The sequence below is a fragment of the Castanea sativa genome, chromosome 12 (assembly GCF_040712315.1).
Source record: "Castanea sativa cultivar Marrone di Chiusa Pesio chromosome 12, ASM4071231v1".
NCBI lineage: Eukaryota > Viridiplantae > Streptophyta > Magnoliopsida > Fagales > Fagaceae > Castanea > Castanea sativa.
The window spans coordinates 37,464,821-37,482,867 of NC_134024.1; the positions used below are offsets into that span (position 1 = coordinate 37,464,821).

Here is an 18,047-nt window from a genome sequence, read left to right on the forward strand (position 1 = left end):
GACCGGCGCAAAGTAAAGGAACGTAAAGTGGACGTAATATTGTACATTTCTTCTCATTGCCATTTTCTCTTCTCTTTTCTTATCAATTTGGAAGGGGGACAAAATGGTGGCTTGGGTAGAAAACTTCATCCACCCATTTTCTTTCGTCTAACTTTTCACTCCAACAAAATAATGGAAAATGACATTTTCCTCTACTTTTTCCTTCTCCCATTTCACAACTTCTCATTTTTCACCCTCACCAAACATAGCATAAATGACTAGACAGGAAAAGGGAAATTAATTTATATGGCCATCACCTGCTTTTATTATGTCGCCAATCCATAATATATTACAATGTGTTCAAAATCATATATTCAATTGGTGTTCACGACACTAAAATTTTATCCATAAAAAAGATAATGACAATAATCATAATATTAGTGCAATGTAAAACCAATTTCACTAACTAATGTTTACTTCCTTGATATCAATGGTTTTTTGACTGAAGAAGGTAGAATTTTATTAAAAAAGAGTAGAAGTACAAAAGTATAAAGTCTTGGTACATTGATAAAGTAAAATAGCTTTTTTCTTTCCTCAAACCACTAATCAGGAGTACCACTTAAAAGCTCCTCAAATGCTGTACCGTAGGAGGCAGCGGCTCTGTATTTGATCATAAAGTCTTTGAATGAGAAGGACTTACAGAGTGCAGGATTGCTTGCATCAACCAAAGCTTTTGCTGGTTCTATAAGTGTTTCATACAAAGGATGAAGAGCGAAGGAAGCAGTTGTCCGGGCTAAATTCGAATTTGTCACCACTCGATGTTCAGCACCTTTCAACTTCCCATTGCTAATAATCTACAACACAATGCAACACAATTCTAAGAACTATCATTAAGAAACAACTAAAAAAAATATGATTTTTTTTTTTGAGAAAAAGATTATTACTTACGGTAAAAGTTAAAACTATCCTAAAATATGACACTTGCACTTTTCATCCTAAACTACGTAAATTTACAATCACCACCTTAATTGTAACATACTTTGAGAACTTTACCCCCCTTTAATTGATTGTTAAAATTAATGATAACAATGCAAGTCACATTGTTTTGCTCTTGTAGTCAGTTAATGTAGTAAATTTTATGGACAATGTGTGATCATTAATTTGAACAGTTAATCACGTTGTGGGATGCAATTTAAAAAATTTGTGACAATTGGCGTTATGATTGTAAGTATACATAGTTTGGCTGCAAAGTGTAGGCACACGAAGTTTAGGGTGATTTTCTATGACTAACCCTAAAAAAATGTTTGAATTTCTTTTTTTGTTTTTTGTTTTATTTTATTTTATGAGATAAGATTCTTTTTCCCCTAGTTACTAAACCATATTACGTAGTAGGCATATTGAGGATTTAAAAAACAATACAAAAAACCAAACAAAAACAAAAACTAGAAAAGGTAAAGAAAGTGTTAAATTTGTATTGTAATGGAATACTATTTGTCACAACTTATATGATATCCGAAAAAAATTAGTTATAATTTGAGCTTTTTGTAATCATCTAAATAACTTAAATTGACTTAATTAAAATTAATACACAAGTTTGAGTTGGTTTTCTATGAGTAGCCCTAAAAAATATTTGAGTTTCTTTTTTCTTTTTTTTATGAGATAAGATTCCCCCCCCCCCCCCCCACAAGTTACTGAACCATATTAAGTAGTAGGCACATTAAATATTAAAAAAAAAAAAGTCAGAAACAAAAAAAAAAGTAAAGCATGTCTTAAATTTGTATTGTATATAATGCTATTTGTAACAACTTATATGATATCTGATATCCGAAAAGATTAGTTATAATTAGAGCTTTTTGTAATTGTGTAAATAACTTAGATTGAGTTAATTGATACACAACCAATGTAAGACCCAACAATTGTATACATCAATGCTATGAATTCTATTTCTACTGGATGAAATGGACGGAAAATCTCATATTAGTATGCAAACTAGAACGGTAACTCCTCAATTCCACCTCAGACCAAATTTCAGCCCATTCTGGATTGTTTCAATTAATTTTGGTCAATACCAGCTGAAATTAAAAACCTGGCCAGTATGCATTTTGTGCTGAATTTAGTGATATATATATATATATATATATATATATATATATATATATATATATATATATATATATATATATATGAGGTTATTAACAGATAAATAAATAAAGAAAATTAAGAACTTAATAAGATGAAGTGAGCATAGACACAATGAAAGAAAGAACTAAACCAAACAATGCGATGTGAGGGAAAGAAGAAGAAAAAATCAAGAATAATGAAGCCTGAAGAGTAGGTGATCATGAGAGGACCAAAGAAATAAATTGATTATGTGAACTTGTGAAGTGCTTTTACGTGGGTGGATTGGGAAATGGGTAAAGTGAGTTGCTAGGAACTTCCAAGAAGGTTCCTTCTGTGCAAATACCCCCACATGTTAGATTTTTTTTTTTTTTAAAATAATTGAAATTTGTTAATAACAATATGCTCACTTGAGATTTTTCTTTAAAAAAATAAATGAAATTCATTATTTTATACAAAAACTATATATATATATATATATATATATATATATAGCAATAAATTTGAAACTACAAGTAGAAATAGAGTATCAAAAAATTTTGTTACAATGGACAAACTAGAATAAGGTTCAAAATGATATTCATAACATTTGTTTACGTAATGCCTTCATAATTCAAATCATTAGTCGCAAACCCGTGCGTTGAGCGTAATAATTTTTTCCTGGGTGATTTCAATATATGTGCGTGTGTGTGTAAAGGATAAAAAAAAGTATTATGTAATGTTTAATATATATATATATATATATATATATATATATATATATATATATATATTAATGTGAAACTATTTATATTCCACTTCATAGATGTATAAAACCATAGAGTACTACTCCATGATGATAGTTGCTAATTAATTTTTTTTAATGATCTCATTTATAATGCTTCTTACCCATTATATGTTTACTAACCGATGATTTGCATAACAAAAACGTTAAATTAAAGACAACATCGTTCATTAGATTTTCAAAAAGTAATGGAGTATGAAATATATATATATATATATATATATATATATATATAAAAGGTTAAATAAAATGTCAAAAAAAGGATTTTAAATTTGCTAACTTTATTTCTTATGCAATTTCTATTATTATTGGAGAACATCACTTTTTTAGTTATGATTGGAAATATGGTTTCCTGATTAAAGTTTGATTAGTTTTAAGTTCAAATTTAGAACTATGATTGTATTTAATTTTTTATTATTGATTTAGCATTTTAAGTGAACGTAATAGTTTATTTTACTACACTCTAAAGTTTTTAATATTCTTTGTGTGGAAATCTCTATTTTATTTTTTACTTCTCCTTATAGCCTCTTTACTATCTCTCGCCATTAGCAACCTATCGTTTTCCAAAATTTGATAATGATTCTATGGCATTAAATATGCATTATTAGTTTCTTTATGTTATATTTGGTTTAATATCCTCATTAATTTTTTTAATTAACTATTTCTAAATTGACATTTGCTTTGTATTCCATTTTTCCTTTAATGTATTAACTGGGTGTGAGAATAAGTATTTTCCTAGTATTACTCCACTTTACGAGGACAATTTTATTTATCAAATTTAAGTAAAATATTAAATGTTTAATTTTTTTAATATAAAAAAGGAGAGGAAATATAAATAATGTAATGATATGGAGGATGTAACTAAATTTAAATGTTGAATAAACTAATATGGGAAGAAAAAAAGTAAAAATAAAAGATATAACAGTAAAAACCGAATTATCAAAAGTATAATATGTAATATATAATAATAATTTTTTATATACTATCTATAATTCATTATAATGCAATATGATATCATTCAACAATCAAAGTGAACAAAAAAAAATCAACATAAAACACAAAACTAAATCGCACCAACCTAAAATAAAGTTATAAAGAACACAAAAATTTATCAACCTAAAACAGATATGCAAGAAAAATTAAAAAATTCACCAAAAAATTGAGAGAGAAATAACTTTTCTTTTCTTTTTTTGTGAGGGAAAATTGTGCATAGAATGAAAGAGTGAATGATAAATTTATGCTAAGAAGATGATAATAAGAAGAAACAAAATAAAAGAAGATAAAGGGAAAAAGGAAGAGTGATATTAAGGTAGGGGGTTTGGAAAGATGAAAAGGTAAAGGAAATGAGAAAGGTTGGAGAAAATGTAAAATATTAAATTTTTAATTTTTTTTAAATAAAAAGATGAGAAAATTTAAATAATTTAATGATATGTAGGATCTCATCTTATTTCAATGTTGAATAAAATAAGATGAGAAAAGAGAAAGAAAGAAAAAAAAGCAAAAATAAAGGATATAACAATAAACACTAAATTATCAAAAACATGCTAAGTAATAGAATGATATTATTTTTTATATACTATCTTTAATTCCTTATAATGCAATAATAGGATAACATTTGACAATCGAAGAGAACAAAAAAAAAAAAAAAAAAAAAACTTAAAACACAAAAATAAATCTTATCAACCCAAATTAGAGTTCTAAAAAATACAAAAATTTATCAACCTAAAGTAGAGATGCAAGAAAAATAAAAAGATCCACCAAAAAATTGAGAGAGAGAGTGAGAGATAAAAAAATTTTGTGGGGGAAAACTATGCAAAGAGTGGAAGAGAGGATGGGTGTGAATAAAAAAAAATAAAAAATAAAAAAGATAAAAGGAAAGATGAATAATGATATTAAGGTACAAGGTAGTGGAGAGATGAAATGGTAAGGGAGAGAGAAAGGTTAAAGAATGTATAAATATTTATTAAAAAAAAAGTGAATGTTAAAAAAAATTATAAGAAAATTGGAAAGAAAAAAGGATAATGATGTGGACGTTAATATGGTTTAACTAGAGTGTAGTGTGTGTGTGTGTGTGTGTGTGTGTGTGTGTATATAGTGAAAACCATAGCTCAAAAAAAAAAAAAAAAAAAAAAAAAGAGGTGAAAACTAGTTGATAGTCCATTGTATATATTACAGTAAAGTACCACATATCAATGGACTATCAACTAGTTTTCACGTTTTTATTTTTTTTGACCTATAGTTATCACTAGTTAAAGGTTACAAATTAAGCAGTACTATATTGTATATAGTTAAAGCTTGTGATGATATATGTACCTGCATCAGAACACCTAAGGTGACCACAAAAGCATTAGGAATAGGTTCAACACCAATCCATTCCTCATCCTTGAAGACTTCAAGCCCATATACATCACTTTGAAGAAGAATATTAATGACAAGAGGGTCTCTATGTTTGCACAAACCCAAGGTTAAACTTGGGTCTGGGCATGGTGGATAGTGATTGACCAACAGTACTTGATTTTCACCAAGTTCACTGCTAAAATGATCGGGGTTGAGTCCCAAGCCTTGAGCAATGAACTCCAAAATCCTAAAGCCCACCTTCCTTAATTCAGCTGTATATATCGCAACAACTTCTCTGAAAAAGGTTACATGAAACACCATCATGTAGTTCATTTCTGTTCTTATGTGTATATCAAGCCACTATTTGGAAAGCGTAAAAACTAAAAAGCATGAGAGAACAAATTAAAATGTCTATGACTATGAGGATTTACCGATATTTAGGTGGCTTATCAGGCCAAAATTGGATGTATTTCTCTAAAGGATTACAATGGTGTAACAATCCATCCCTCCAGAAGTGAAACTTTTCAGTTGCATAATTATGACTACTTGTATACATGTAGCAGCTCTTATCGGGGTCCTTCGAAGTTTCGATTGCCTTGTCCTCGGCAGATAATGCATGAAACTCCTTAAAAACACCCATGGCCTCATCTATTAAGTTGCTAGGGACTCCATGGTTGATCACCTATAAGATGGTAGAAATCATAGCATAACACAAATGTATCAAATATGAAAAAAGTTGCCAAGCATCACTCGTGAATAAATCATTGTCTGATAAAAGAATAAAAGAAAAGATGTGTGGGAGGAACCTGAAACATTCCAAACTCTTGGCTGGCTTCCAAAATTTGTTGAAGTATATCGGTTTGATCATGAGCCCCAAGATCAACCACTGGAATATTTTTGCCTAGAGGAAGCATCCCTGGTCTATCTTCTGGTGGGAGTATATACGATTCTGGCAAGGATCGATCATTGCACCAGCTTGAAACAAGGTGCTCCATGGCTTGCAATTCAAATCTCTCAGAGGAAGAAGGAAATGTCTATGGTGTGGAGAGAACATCGACCACAAAAGTTAATAAAAAGCATCCACTACAAGTTGCCGACTAAAAGAACCATAATGAAATATACATTTTTTCTTCTTAATGTCACTATCTCAACTATAGAGCATATGGGCGGCTTTGGTTTCGTAATTATTATGATTTATTTATTTCATAGATAACATGCCATACTTCAATAATGAAATAAATCCTAATCAAGCATGTGAAAAAGATTTCTATCATTAAACAACAAACTTCAATAAAAAAATTTAATTAAAATAAACTTTTCAACTTTTGGTAGATAGCTTGTAGCTGTCAAAACTAAAAGAAATATATCGTGTAAATATAATACGACTTATATTAGGTCCGATTATCAAAGAATTTTAAATGAACAAGGTTTTCTTCTAAATCAGTTTGAAGGAATCTCTTTCTTCAATACACAAAGATTTATAAGACTATCTACATTTAAACAAGTTATTAAAATAATTAAAATTTTATCAAAAAAAATTTAAAATATCATGACTAAAATATAAGAAAAATAAAAGAAAAAAAATAATATTTGAGATTAAATCAAGCAGACCATGTGCAAAATAGAAGAGAAAAAAATTATCAATGGTTGTGAGCCGAGGCGTGGAGCTTAATCTACTTTTCTAAGAAGTGATTTTGCACTATTAGATGCATTTTATCCTTGGTGCAATATGGCTCCAACGATCACCCCCAAGATTCACTTGTAAGCTTGGGTTGTACGTACTCACATACCAAAGCTTTGAACTCATGTTAATGCCCAAAAGAATGAAGGAACTTGTGATAGAGATAGAGAAAACATGTTAAGGGAAAGGTTTTTTTTTTTTATACACGATAGAATTTCTACTATAGTATAATCTAAGTGTATATGTGTGTGAAGCTCCCTCTTGGAAACTTGAATCTTGGCCCTTACCCCCCACACCTCACACGCATTTATACTTGTGAAGTGATTACCGCACCAAGGGTATGTGGCGGTATGTTAAGGGAAAGGTTGACAGGAATAACAATACACTAAGGGCCGTCAATGGAAGTCATGTATTGAATACACATTTTAGAATCCACCTTGATGGAAGTCAGCAATATTTTGAATTCTTTATTGCCTCCAAAATTAAGTTACTAATGATATTAAGGAAATTTTCATGAATTCGGGGATGTGCTAAAAGGAAGGTGTCCAATTTATGTGAAAGAAGGGTCTTCATAAAAGGGGGAAAAAAGGTGGACCAAAGGGGTAAGCAGATGGTGGCCTTAGGTGAGTTTAATTCTCATTCTCACCCATTAATATTTGTTTTAGGGTGGCTAAATTTTACACGATCCACGAACCCAACACAACAAAACATGAAATTAGTAGATTATGGATTGAGACTTAACGGGTTCGTTTCATGTTTGTGTCCAACATATGAAACTCGTTTGACCCATTACATTAAATGTCATTTTACCAATATACCCTTCGAAACGCAAGGTATATGAACTTATTTGTTGTTGTGGTTTATTTTCTTTGACATATTGTAATTGATTATTTGTGATATTGAGAGAATACATACATATATAGTTTTAGCTATATGATTTTTTTTTTATGAGTCCTGTGACATATTTAAATAATACACATGAATAATATTATAAATCATTACCTAGTATCTCTATCCAAAAAAAAAAAAAAATCACTACCTAGTATCCAGTATATTGAAGGAGATAACTCCTAATATTGTTTGGAACTAAACATTGTCCAAATTTTTTATAGGGAGATGAAAGGCACTTAACAATTTAATTTTTAGTTTTCTAATGAGACCAAAATACCCTTCAATCATTTCGTCCTAGCTCAAATAGTAAAGAGTTTTTGTAACTCAATTGATTGGCACCAATGGTATTTATAAGGGAGACATTTGGAGTCTAATTGCCCCTTCCCATATAAATATCAAATTATTATAAAAACAAAAGAAGGAAAAATCCTCAAATCAACGAATTGAAAAAACAAAACAAAACAAAACCTATACCACACTTCACACAGAAATCACAACTCTTTTACAAATTAGAACAAAATTAGTACATATGATTTATAATAAATATAAATAAAAACAAAGATAACTTAATTACTTGAAGAAAAAAATTATATGGGATTCTTAAAAATTGTGAATCTCACTTAAAAACTGCTCAAAACTGAACAACTGGTTTCCAAAAACCTCAAGGGCCTTGAAATGGGTGCATTGGTTGGCCATGGTTCATGATCTGGGGTTCATTTTGTTACTAGTTCTCTTTGATTTCAGTGGACTTTGTCTTCTGAGGTAATGAAAGAAAGAAAGGAACGTAGTGAAAGAGAGAGAGAGATTTGAGGTTTACCTTCTGGTTTAAGGGGTTTGGAAATGTTGATCAATAATCTAACGTATAATTGAATGAGAATTCCTTCATGTCCTTTAGTAAGAGATGCATTTCTTTGTTAAAAATAAGTTTATACAAAAGACAACTCTTTATTTAATAACTAACCTAACATTAAATATATTTTCTACTTAAACGTTGTTGAAGCATTATCATACACCAAGTGGGGGCTATTGCATAAGTGAGGGTGATTATGGTGCGATCACTCATCACTTTTGTACATTAACTTCTCCCACTTGATCACACCATAACTAATGGTGTTAGCTGCAATCAACATATACTATAATTCACACGGTATTGCTCTATGTTTATTCTCATCTATGCTTCTCATAGATCGATGTCAATGCCTGATCCTAGAAATCGTACCTATTGTGGCGCTTACAAAAGCATCATTGTAGGCCTCTGTTTATAACAGCAGTTACAATAACCGTTATAATAGGTGACCTATAGTGGCAGTTTTTGAAAATATCGGGAAAAAGAGCCAATATAGGATGGTCTTTTTGTAGCACTCCACTAATCACACCCTTCGTCATATACTATATTTCTTGCCGTATACTCTAGAGGTCTTATCGATTCACTATTATTTCAAGTGAACAACATTAGACATGTGGGACTTAGTCCACACGCCTCCGGGATTTTATTCTGCCCATACTACTACCAACGTCCTTTAGCCACACACACTAGACATGTGTCGACCTACATTGACTCTTACGTTATGTACTTTCTCTAAGCCAATATTTCTAAAAATTCTCCTCATACAATTTTATTGACGAATCTGTGTAGTTCTCATTCTTTTCTTTTTTTTTTGATGAATTGCAGTTCTCATTCATAGTGCTTTATCATGCTTTTAGATTTATAATTAGTTGTTTGTTTATGGTTGAGATGATAAGCTCAAATACAAGTTTAAGTTCTAAGAAATTGCATAATATTCTTTTACCAATAGCACATTTTGATCTTATTTTGTCTTGAATTTTTATGTTTTGGAAGGAGAGAGAAATCAAAATTGTGCAAAAATACATATTTACTCTTTTTTAATAGAGATAGTTAACGGGAGACTAACGATGGTAATCTCAGGTGAGCAAAGTGTTAAGTTTTAAATCACTTATAGGTAAAGTGAAAACGGACCTAATTATAGATGGTTTACTATAATTTACCCTTTTTTTATTTCATTGATTGCATGCCATACTTAAATAATGAAATAAATCCTAATCAAGCATGTGAAAAAAGATTTCTATCATTAAATAACAGTCTTCAATAATAAAATTTTATTAAGATATAAAATTTTCAACTTTTGGTAGATAGCTTATACCTGTCAAAACTAAAAGATATATATCGTTAATAGGTCCGATTACAAAAGAATTTAAAATGTTCAAGGTTTTCCTTTAAATCAATTTGAAGGAATCTTGTTTATTACACAAAATTTTATAAGTCTATTTATGTGAAATATTTAAACAAGTCACCAGAATAATTAAAATATCAAATTACAAGGAAGTATACCTGTATAGTTGTAGTCAAATTACTTTTTTAAAAAGTCATGTGATTTATTTAAATAATACACATAGATAGTATATACTATAAAATATAAATCACCACATAGTATATTGAATGAAATAACTCCTTAACTTGTCTGGAGTTGGAGCTAAAGTTTGTCCAAATTTTTTATAGGGAGAAAAAAGGCATTTGACAATTTTAATTTTGATTTTTTAAATGAGACCAAATACCCTTTACTCATTTCTCCCCAACTCAAAACAAATTCAAATAACAAAGAGTCTTAATTTGTAGCCCAGCTGATTGACATAATAATAATAATAATAATAATAATAATAATAAAACTCAACTCAGCAGAACGAAAAACCAAACAAAACCACTACCATACTTCACATAGAAATCACAACTCTTCCACAAATGAAAAATTATCACTCCATGTGCGCCTTTGGTTTCGTAACCATTATGATTACATGCCATACTTAAATAATGAAATAAATCCTAATCAAGCATGTGTAAAAAGATTTCTATCATTAAATAATAGACTTCAATAAGAAAATTTTATTAAATTATATGTGTTAGAATTCCTTTCACTCTCCTTTGTGTGTGTGTGTTCGTTTCTCAAAAAAATAATTATAAACTTTTCAACTTTTGGTAGATACTAGATAGTTTGTCACTGTCAAAACTAAATGATATATATTGTTAAGTCCGATTATGAAAAAAATTTTAAATTTACAAGCTAGGTTTTCTCTAAACTTGTTTAAAGGAATCTCTTTTTTTTAATACACAATAATGTATAAGACTATTTACATGTATTATTTAAACAAGTTACAAAAATAATTAAAAATATCATTTGGCTGAAATATTAGAAAAATAAGAGGAAAAGAAAATAAAATATGAGATTAAATCAAGCAGACCAAGTGCAAAATGGAGGAGAAAAAACCTATCGATGGCTAAGAGCTGTCCTAAGAAGTAATTTTCAGCCCACCGGATGCAATTTAACCTTGGTGCAAAATGGTTCCGGCAATCACCCTCAGGATTCAACGGCAAGCTTTTGTTGTATGCAATCACATACCAAAGCTTTGAACTCAAGTTAATGCCCAAAAGAATGAAGGAACTCGTGATAGAGAGGGAAAACAGAGTGGGAATTTTTGGATTGATCCTCACTTTCTTGAAAGGGAAAAAGCCTCCGTTTATATATGTTAAGGGAAAGGTTGACAAGAATAACAGATAACAATACACATTTTAGAATCCCCCTTGATGGAAGTCAACCATATTTTGAATTCTTGATTGCCTCCAAAAGCTACTAACGATATTAAGGAAAATTTCCATGAATTCGAGATGTGCTGGATCATAAAGAAATGGGCCCATTTTATGTGAAATAAGGGAATGCATAAAAGAGAAAAAAGTTGGACCAAAGGGGTAAGCGGATGATGGCCGTAGGTGAGTTTAATTCTCATTTCTCACCCATTATTTGTTCCCTTGCTGATCAGTTTCGGTCTAAATATGACCAGCTGTAATTATTTTCCAAATTTGAAGCTTTTTCCAACGTAAAAAAGTACACATCAATGGTTAAAGGAAAATTCCTCCAAACACTTGTCTTTTCTTTTTTTTCTCTTTTTTTGCAAAAAGAAAATTTAATTTTGAAAAAAGGTTTAATTTCAAACCAGTTTGAAAGAAAACATACACGTATAGTTTTAATCACGTAACTATTCAAATAACACGCATAAATAGTATTATAAATCACTGTCTAGTAGCTAGTATATTAAAGGAGATAACTCCTAAACTTTGGCCAAATTTTTTATACTACATTTCTTGTAGTATACTAAGGATTTCTTATCGATTCACTATATTTCAAGTGAACGGCGCTAGACATGTGGGACTTACACACACTGTTGAGATTTTATTCTGCCCATACTACTGCAGCATCCTTTAGCCGCACACACCAGACGTGTCGACCTACATTGACTTTTACATTTACGTACTTTCTCTAAAGCCAGTATTTCTGTAGATTTTCCTTGAACAATTTTGTTGGCCGATTTGTATGAGCTGTGTTGTATATGTAGCTATGCATGCAGTTCTCATGCACAGTGCTTTTATACTAACACCGACTAATTATGTCCCTAAAGTAGAAGCTATATAGCCATGTTCTCTGGGCATCCTTGGTCATTTCGTGTATGCAACCGCATGTAGTATTTTTGGATAGATCCGTGAGTCTTATACAGTTATACACGTTTTTTTTTTTTTTTTTACAGAAATCACATTTTCAGCCGTACATTTTTAGGCAATTCTCACTTTGGTTCCTAGATTTTATTTTTTCTCAATTTTAGTTCCTATCTTAAAAAAGTTTCCCGTTGTGGCCTCTACTGTTACATTAAAGACGAAAAAAGCACACGTAACAAATAGCAGAACTAAAAAAATATTATAATACCCTCCATGTGTCATGGGATGCTCCACGTGGATTTTATCAAGAGAAACAACGATGTCTCCTCAGAGGATGGTTCCCTCTTATTCAATTCCTCCTTCTCTAAATCACTCTATTCTTTTCCAGGTTCTAAATCCACAACTTTCTTTTGCATTTTCGAATTATTGTGTATGAAGGTTTTTTTTTTTTTTTTTTTGGGTTGTATGTGTGAGTGAATCTGATTGATCTTGTTGTTTATAAAGAAAGTGTGATTTAGGTTTTTGAAAAACTTTCTGCTTCAGACTAAACCTATCCTATGTAAAGAGCAAGAAGTTTCAGATGCCAAATTGATCTTTGTTTTTTACACTGAAATTGAGTATTTTAATAGCTTTGAATCGAGCTCGCCAAGAGAGAGTTTTTTCATTCGATGGCTGAAGTCACAAAAAATGTGCAATTTGTTCTTGATCGTACTTTATTTAGTTGTTTTGAAATGAAATAAAAGTGTTTCCTTTGATATTCTAGGGCTGCCTTTCCAATGTTGCTTGCTTCGGATTCAATTTTTGGGCCGATAATTTTCCTTCATATCGTCTAATTTGTTTAGCTTATTTTTCATTTGCATTGGTTCTTAGAAAATAAGCTGAACAAAAGTACAGTTATCCATAGAAATAGTAAAGCAAATATTTAATTGGATCTAAATCTATTTTGATTTAATATAATGTTCAGAAAATGAGGAACATGGAAGTGTTGAGTTGTTGGAGTCCGTGGATGCAAACACATTAGAGGACACATTTGGGCCACGTGACCAACTAAGGGTGGGAAAGCCACGTGGAGCATCCCATCACGCGTGGAGGGTATTATAATATTTTGTAATTCTGCCATTTGTCACGCGTGCTTTTTTCATCTCTGATATAATAGCAGGGACCACAACGGGAAGCGTTTTTTAGAATATAAATTAAAAGCAGTAAAAATAAAATCTAATGACCAAAGTGAGAATCACCCGAAAATATAAGGACAAAAATATAATTTTTACATTTTGTTTTTCTTCTCAAAAAGTCACTCTCAATCCTCAACTTTAGAGCACCACTCTATCATAAAAAAAAAATGATATAATATTAATATCACGACAAAAAGTATAGGCTCCATGGGTGATCTCCATGATGAAGAATAGTTTTAAGTCAATGAAAAATTATCACTCCATGGGGATTTGTTTCGTATCCATTATGATTTTTTATTTTTTTTATAGATCACACGCAATACTTAAATAATGAAGTATATATTCTAATCAATCAAGCATGTGAAAAGATTTCTATCATTAAATAACAAACTTCAATAATAAAATTTTGTTAAAGTAAACTTGTCAACTTTTGTTAGATAGCTTTCTCAATCCAAAAAAAAAAAAAAACTTTTTTTAGATAGCCTGTAGTTGTCAAAATTAAAAGATATATATCGGTAGGTCCGAGCATGGAAGAATTTAAAATAAAGATTATCCTTGAAACTACATTGGTATTAATTACATTGGTATTAATTAAAGAAACTTGCGCCTTTCGAACTGTTCTCAAATGTGTGGAATCTTACACATGATTTTGAAATTAGAAGTACCATACAGGATTATGGAACTGATAAATTTTGATTTGTAAAATATGGCTTGTTAAATGTAAAAGATAAAAGTTATAATGCTTGATGGCTGACAACCGCGCACCCTTGGTGCGGCGTGGTTACTTCACAAGTATAAATACTTGTGAAGTGTGGTGGGCAAAGGTCAGGATTCACGTCTTTAAGAGAAAGATTCACACACATATACACTTAGATTAAATTAGAGTAAAATTTTTATCTTATATTAAAAAAAATTACTTAATGGCTATTAATTTGGAATTGACTTAAAATCTCAAAGCTCAAGCGCATGTATGATACAACTAAGGGAAACGTATTCCTACCAAATACAAGTGTCATTTTTTTTTTTTCCTTTTTCTCTTTTAATAATAAAAGTGTCATGTATAGTATTTATTTTACTTAAAGATAAGTAGATGATATGTCCACAAAAATTTTACAAAAATTTTACAACAAATCTTAGGCAACATGTTGTAATTGGTGGGTAAAAAAAGTAATATCAATGGAGGGCTCAAATTATAACCAATAACAACTTGTCACATAGAATTTGTTATAAAAATATTGTAAACCAAACATTACTCCTTCTAACATTATAAACCCAAAAAAACAATAATAATAATAATAATAATAATAAATAAATAAATAAATGAATAAATAAAAGCTGCGTAAACGCACATTCCAATTTTGTTTGTTGCTTTAGAGTCTATACTTTATGCTCCCAATGCTAAAATAATCATTGTTTAGATCATAAAAAATGCTAAAATTATTACAAATTTTACTAAAACATATATATATATATATATATATATATATTATAAATTGATATAACAATGAATGTAATTGGTTCATTTTAACACAACATTAGTGTTCAAATTATTTTTTTATGAATGGCACATTAATATAAGACTTTATCTTTATACAAAATAGAAATTTTACTTTAAGTTAATTAATTTAAGTGTATATGTGTGTAAAACTCCCACCTAGAGACTTAAACATCGATCCTTACCCTCCACACCCCACAAACACTTATACTCGTGAATGACAATCACGCCAATGGTACGTGGTGGTAATATAGTAAAATTTGTAACATATGTAGTATCACTCTAAAACAAATTTGTTTGAGATGTTGGATTTAAAAATATATATGACTAGATGTAAAAGTCATGATACAAATATTATTCTATTTATTTGACAAAAAAGGGGGTAAATGTCTCCATTTTTTTTGTTACAGTTTTTTTAAAGATAAACGTAACATATTTGTATTATACACGTTCCATTTTTTCTCTATTTTCGTATTTTTATTCCAAATTTTTTAAATGTATTTTTTAAAATACACTGAATTATATCTGTCCATATATTTACTGTATTAAACAAGTGCCATATTTTACTAACTATGATTCCAAGTTTTAGGAAAAAGGTTTAACTTCAAATCAGATTATAAGAAAGGATACATATATAGCTTTAGTCAAATGAATTTTTTAACGAGTCATGTGACTTATTCAAATAATATATATAAATAATATTATAAACTATAAATCACCACATAGATTATTGAATGAGATAACTCCTAAACTTGTTAATTTGGAGCTAAACGTTTTCCAAATTTTTTATAGGGAGAAAAAAGAAATTTGACAATTTTAATTTTGATATTTTGGATAAGACCAAAATACCATTTACTCATTAATTTCTCCCCAACTCAAAACAAACTCAAATAGCAAAGAGTCTTTGTAGCTCAACTAATTAGCAACTTTTGGTATTTTTAAGAGGGACATCCGGAGTTCAAATGTCGCCCTCCTCATTATGATTTATAACTATTGAATTATTAAAAATAATTGTATAATAATAAATAAATATATATATATATATTTATTAAAAAAAAACTCAAATCAGCAGACCGAAGAAAAAAAAAAAAAACAAACCACTACCACACTTCACACGAAATCACAACTCTTTTACAATTTAAAAAAAAAGCAGGACATATAATTTTAGAAATATATCTATATATATAACCTGATTCCTTGATGAAAAAAATGATATGGGTTCTTAAAAATTATGAATCTCGCTTAGAAACTGCTCAAAATTAAACAATTGGTTTCCAACAACGACAAGGGCCTTGAAATGGGTGCATTGGATAGCCATGGTTCATGATATGCATATTTGGTGTTCATTTCATTACCAGTTCTCTTTGATTTCAGTGGACTCTGTCTCCTGTGGAAATGAAAGAAAGAAAGGAACACAGTGAAAGAGAGAGAGAGAGATCTGAGATTTACCTTTTGGTTCAAGGGGTTTGTAACTGTTGGTTCTATTGGTGTCGATGGTAGTCCCGTTAGGATGGAAATTACCAACACAATACTAGAGAGACAGAGAGAATAATCTACCAATGTCCTGTTAAAAAAAATCTAATTTTTCAAGAAAATATCATTTATTGTCTCATCTTTTTAAAATTACCCTTGAAAAAGTCATAAAAATTTTCCCTTTTTTTTAAAGTAATTATCAAAAATTTAAAATACAAAGTTACCGGTTGGAATAAACCTATTTTGGATTTTTTTTTTTTTTTTTATTTACAAACTAAGACTTGATTAGAAGGGTTTTCACAGTTAGTGTTGGATTATTGGATATTCTTTTCAAAAAATCACATCAAATCAAACCTAAAAAATATACTCATAATACAATACCAACACTACTGTCTTGCTTTCAAATTCAATCTTATCATTTAAATGAAGGGTTTTCAAATTCAATCTTGATTAGAAGGGTTTTCACGGTTAGTGTTGGATTATTGGATATTCTTTTCAAAAAATCACATCAAATCAAACCTAAAAAATATACTCATAATACAATAACAACACTACTGTCTTGCTTTCAAATTCAATCTTATCATTTAAATGAAATCTAAAAAAATTACTCCTAATTACTACAATGCGTATGCTGAGATTTTTCTTTTGTCTTTTTAAATTATCCCAAAAACAGGTAAGGGCATAATAGAAAAATTAGTAAATTACAATATTTTGGAACATCTTAAAATAGAATACAAAACAAACCATTCGAAACGAACAAAGTAACTAACTTAATGTTAAATATAAATTCTATTGAAATGTTAGTAAAGCAACATCATCCACCAAGTGGAGGTTATTGCATAAGTGAGACTGCTCCATATTATGGTGTGATCACCCGTCACTTTTACACTAACCTCTCTCACTTGATCACACCATAACTAATGGTGTTAGCTACAATTAGCATATACTATGGTCCCGGCAGTATTGCCTTATGCCCTTATGCTGATTATCATCTATGCTCTTCATAGATCAGCATCAATGTCTGACCGTCGTAAACTGTGTACACATCTTTGTCATGCTCTACTAATCACACCCTTCGTCGTATACTGCATTTTATGTTATGTACTTCCTCCAAGCGAGTATTCAAGAAGCTTTTCCTCTAAAGATTTTATCAAAGAAATTTTACTGTTTGAGCTATGTTGTGTATGTAGCTATGCAGTGCTCATTCACAGCGCTTTTATGCTTAACACCAACCAATTGTGTCCCCAAAGCAGAAGTTGCATTTATAGCTACGTTCTCCAGGCATCTCCGGTCCTTCTGTCTATGCAATCAAATGTAGTATCTCACCAAGGTTTTGGGTAATAGTTCATTTTGTTGCGCACATATGTGTCTCAACATGAGAGCTATATCTCACAATATATATATGACCATTATCTACCTTTATTTATTTAATTATTTGCTAAATCAATTATGTCTTTATTTAGTTTGTCAATCCATAATTTATTACTACATTGCATTCATAATCCTCTAATCAATTGGTGTTCACTACACTGTTTTTTTTTTAGAAGGTTCATGGCACTAAAATTTAATACATAAAAATAAAAAAATAAAAAAAGACAATGACAATAATCATA

The 18,047-nt window shown here is 29.8% G+C and overlaps 1 protein-coding gene across 1 annotated transcript; it reads right to left on the minus strand.

Moving 5' to 3' along the window:
- Window positions 1–416: 416 nt before the first annotated feature.
- Window positions 417–6,302, minus strand: LOC142619948 (hyoscyamine 6-dioxygenase-like). Its single transcript, XM_075793346.1, has 4 exons — window positions 6,025–6,302; window positions 5,650–5,900; window positions 5,195–5,513; window positions 417–833 (listed from the first exon to the last, which is right to left on the minus strand). The coding sequence occupies exons 1-4, from the start codon at window positions 6,211–6,213 to the stop codon at window positions 582–584; spliced, it is 1,011 nt and encodes a 336-aa protein (XP_075649461.1). The 5' UTR covers window positions 6,214–6,302; the 3' UTR covers window positions 417–581.
- Between the last annotated feature and the right edge of the window lie 11,745 nt (window positions 6,303–18,047).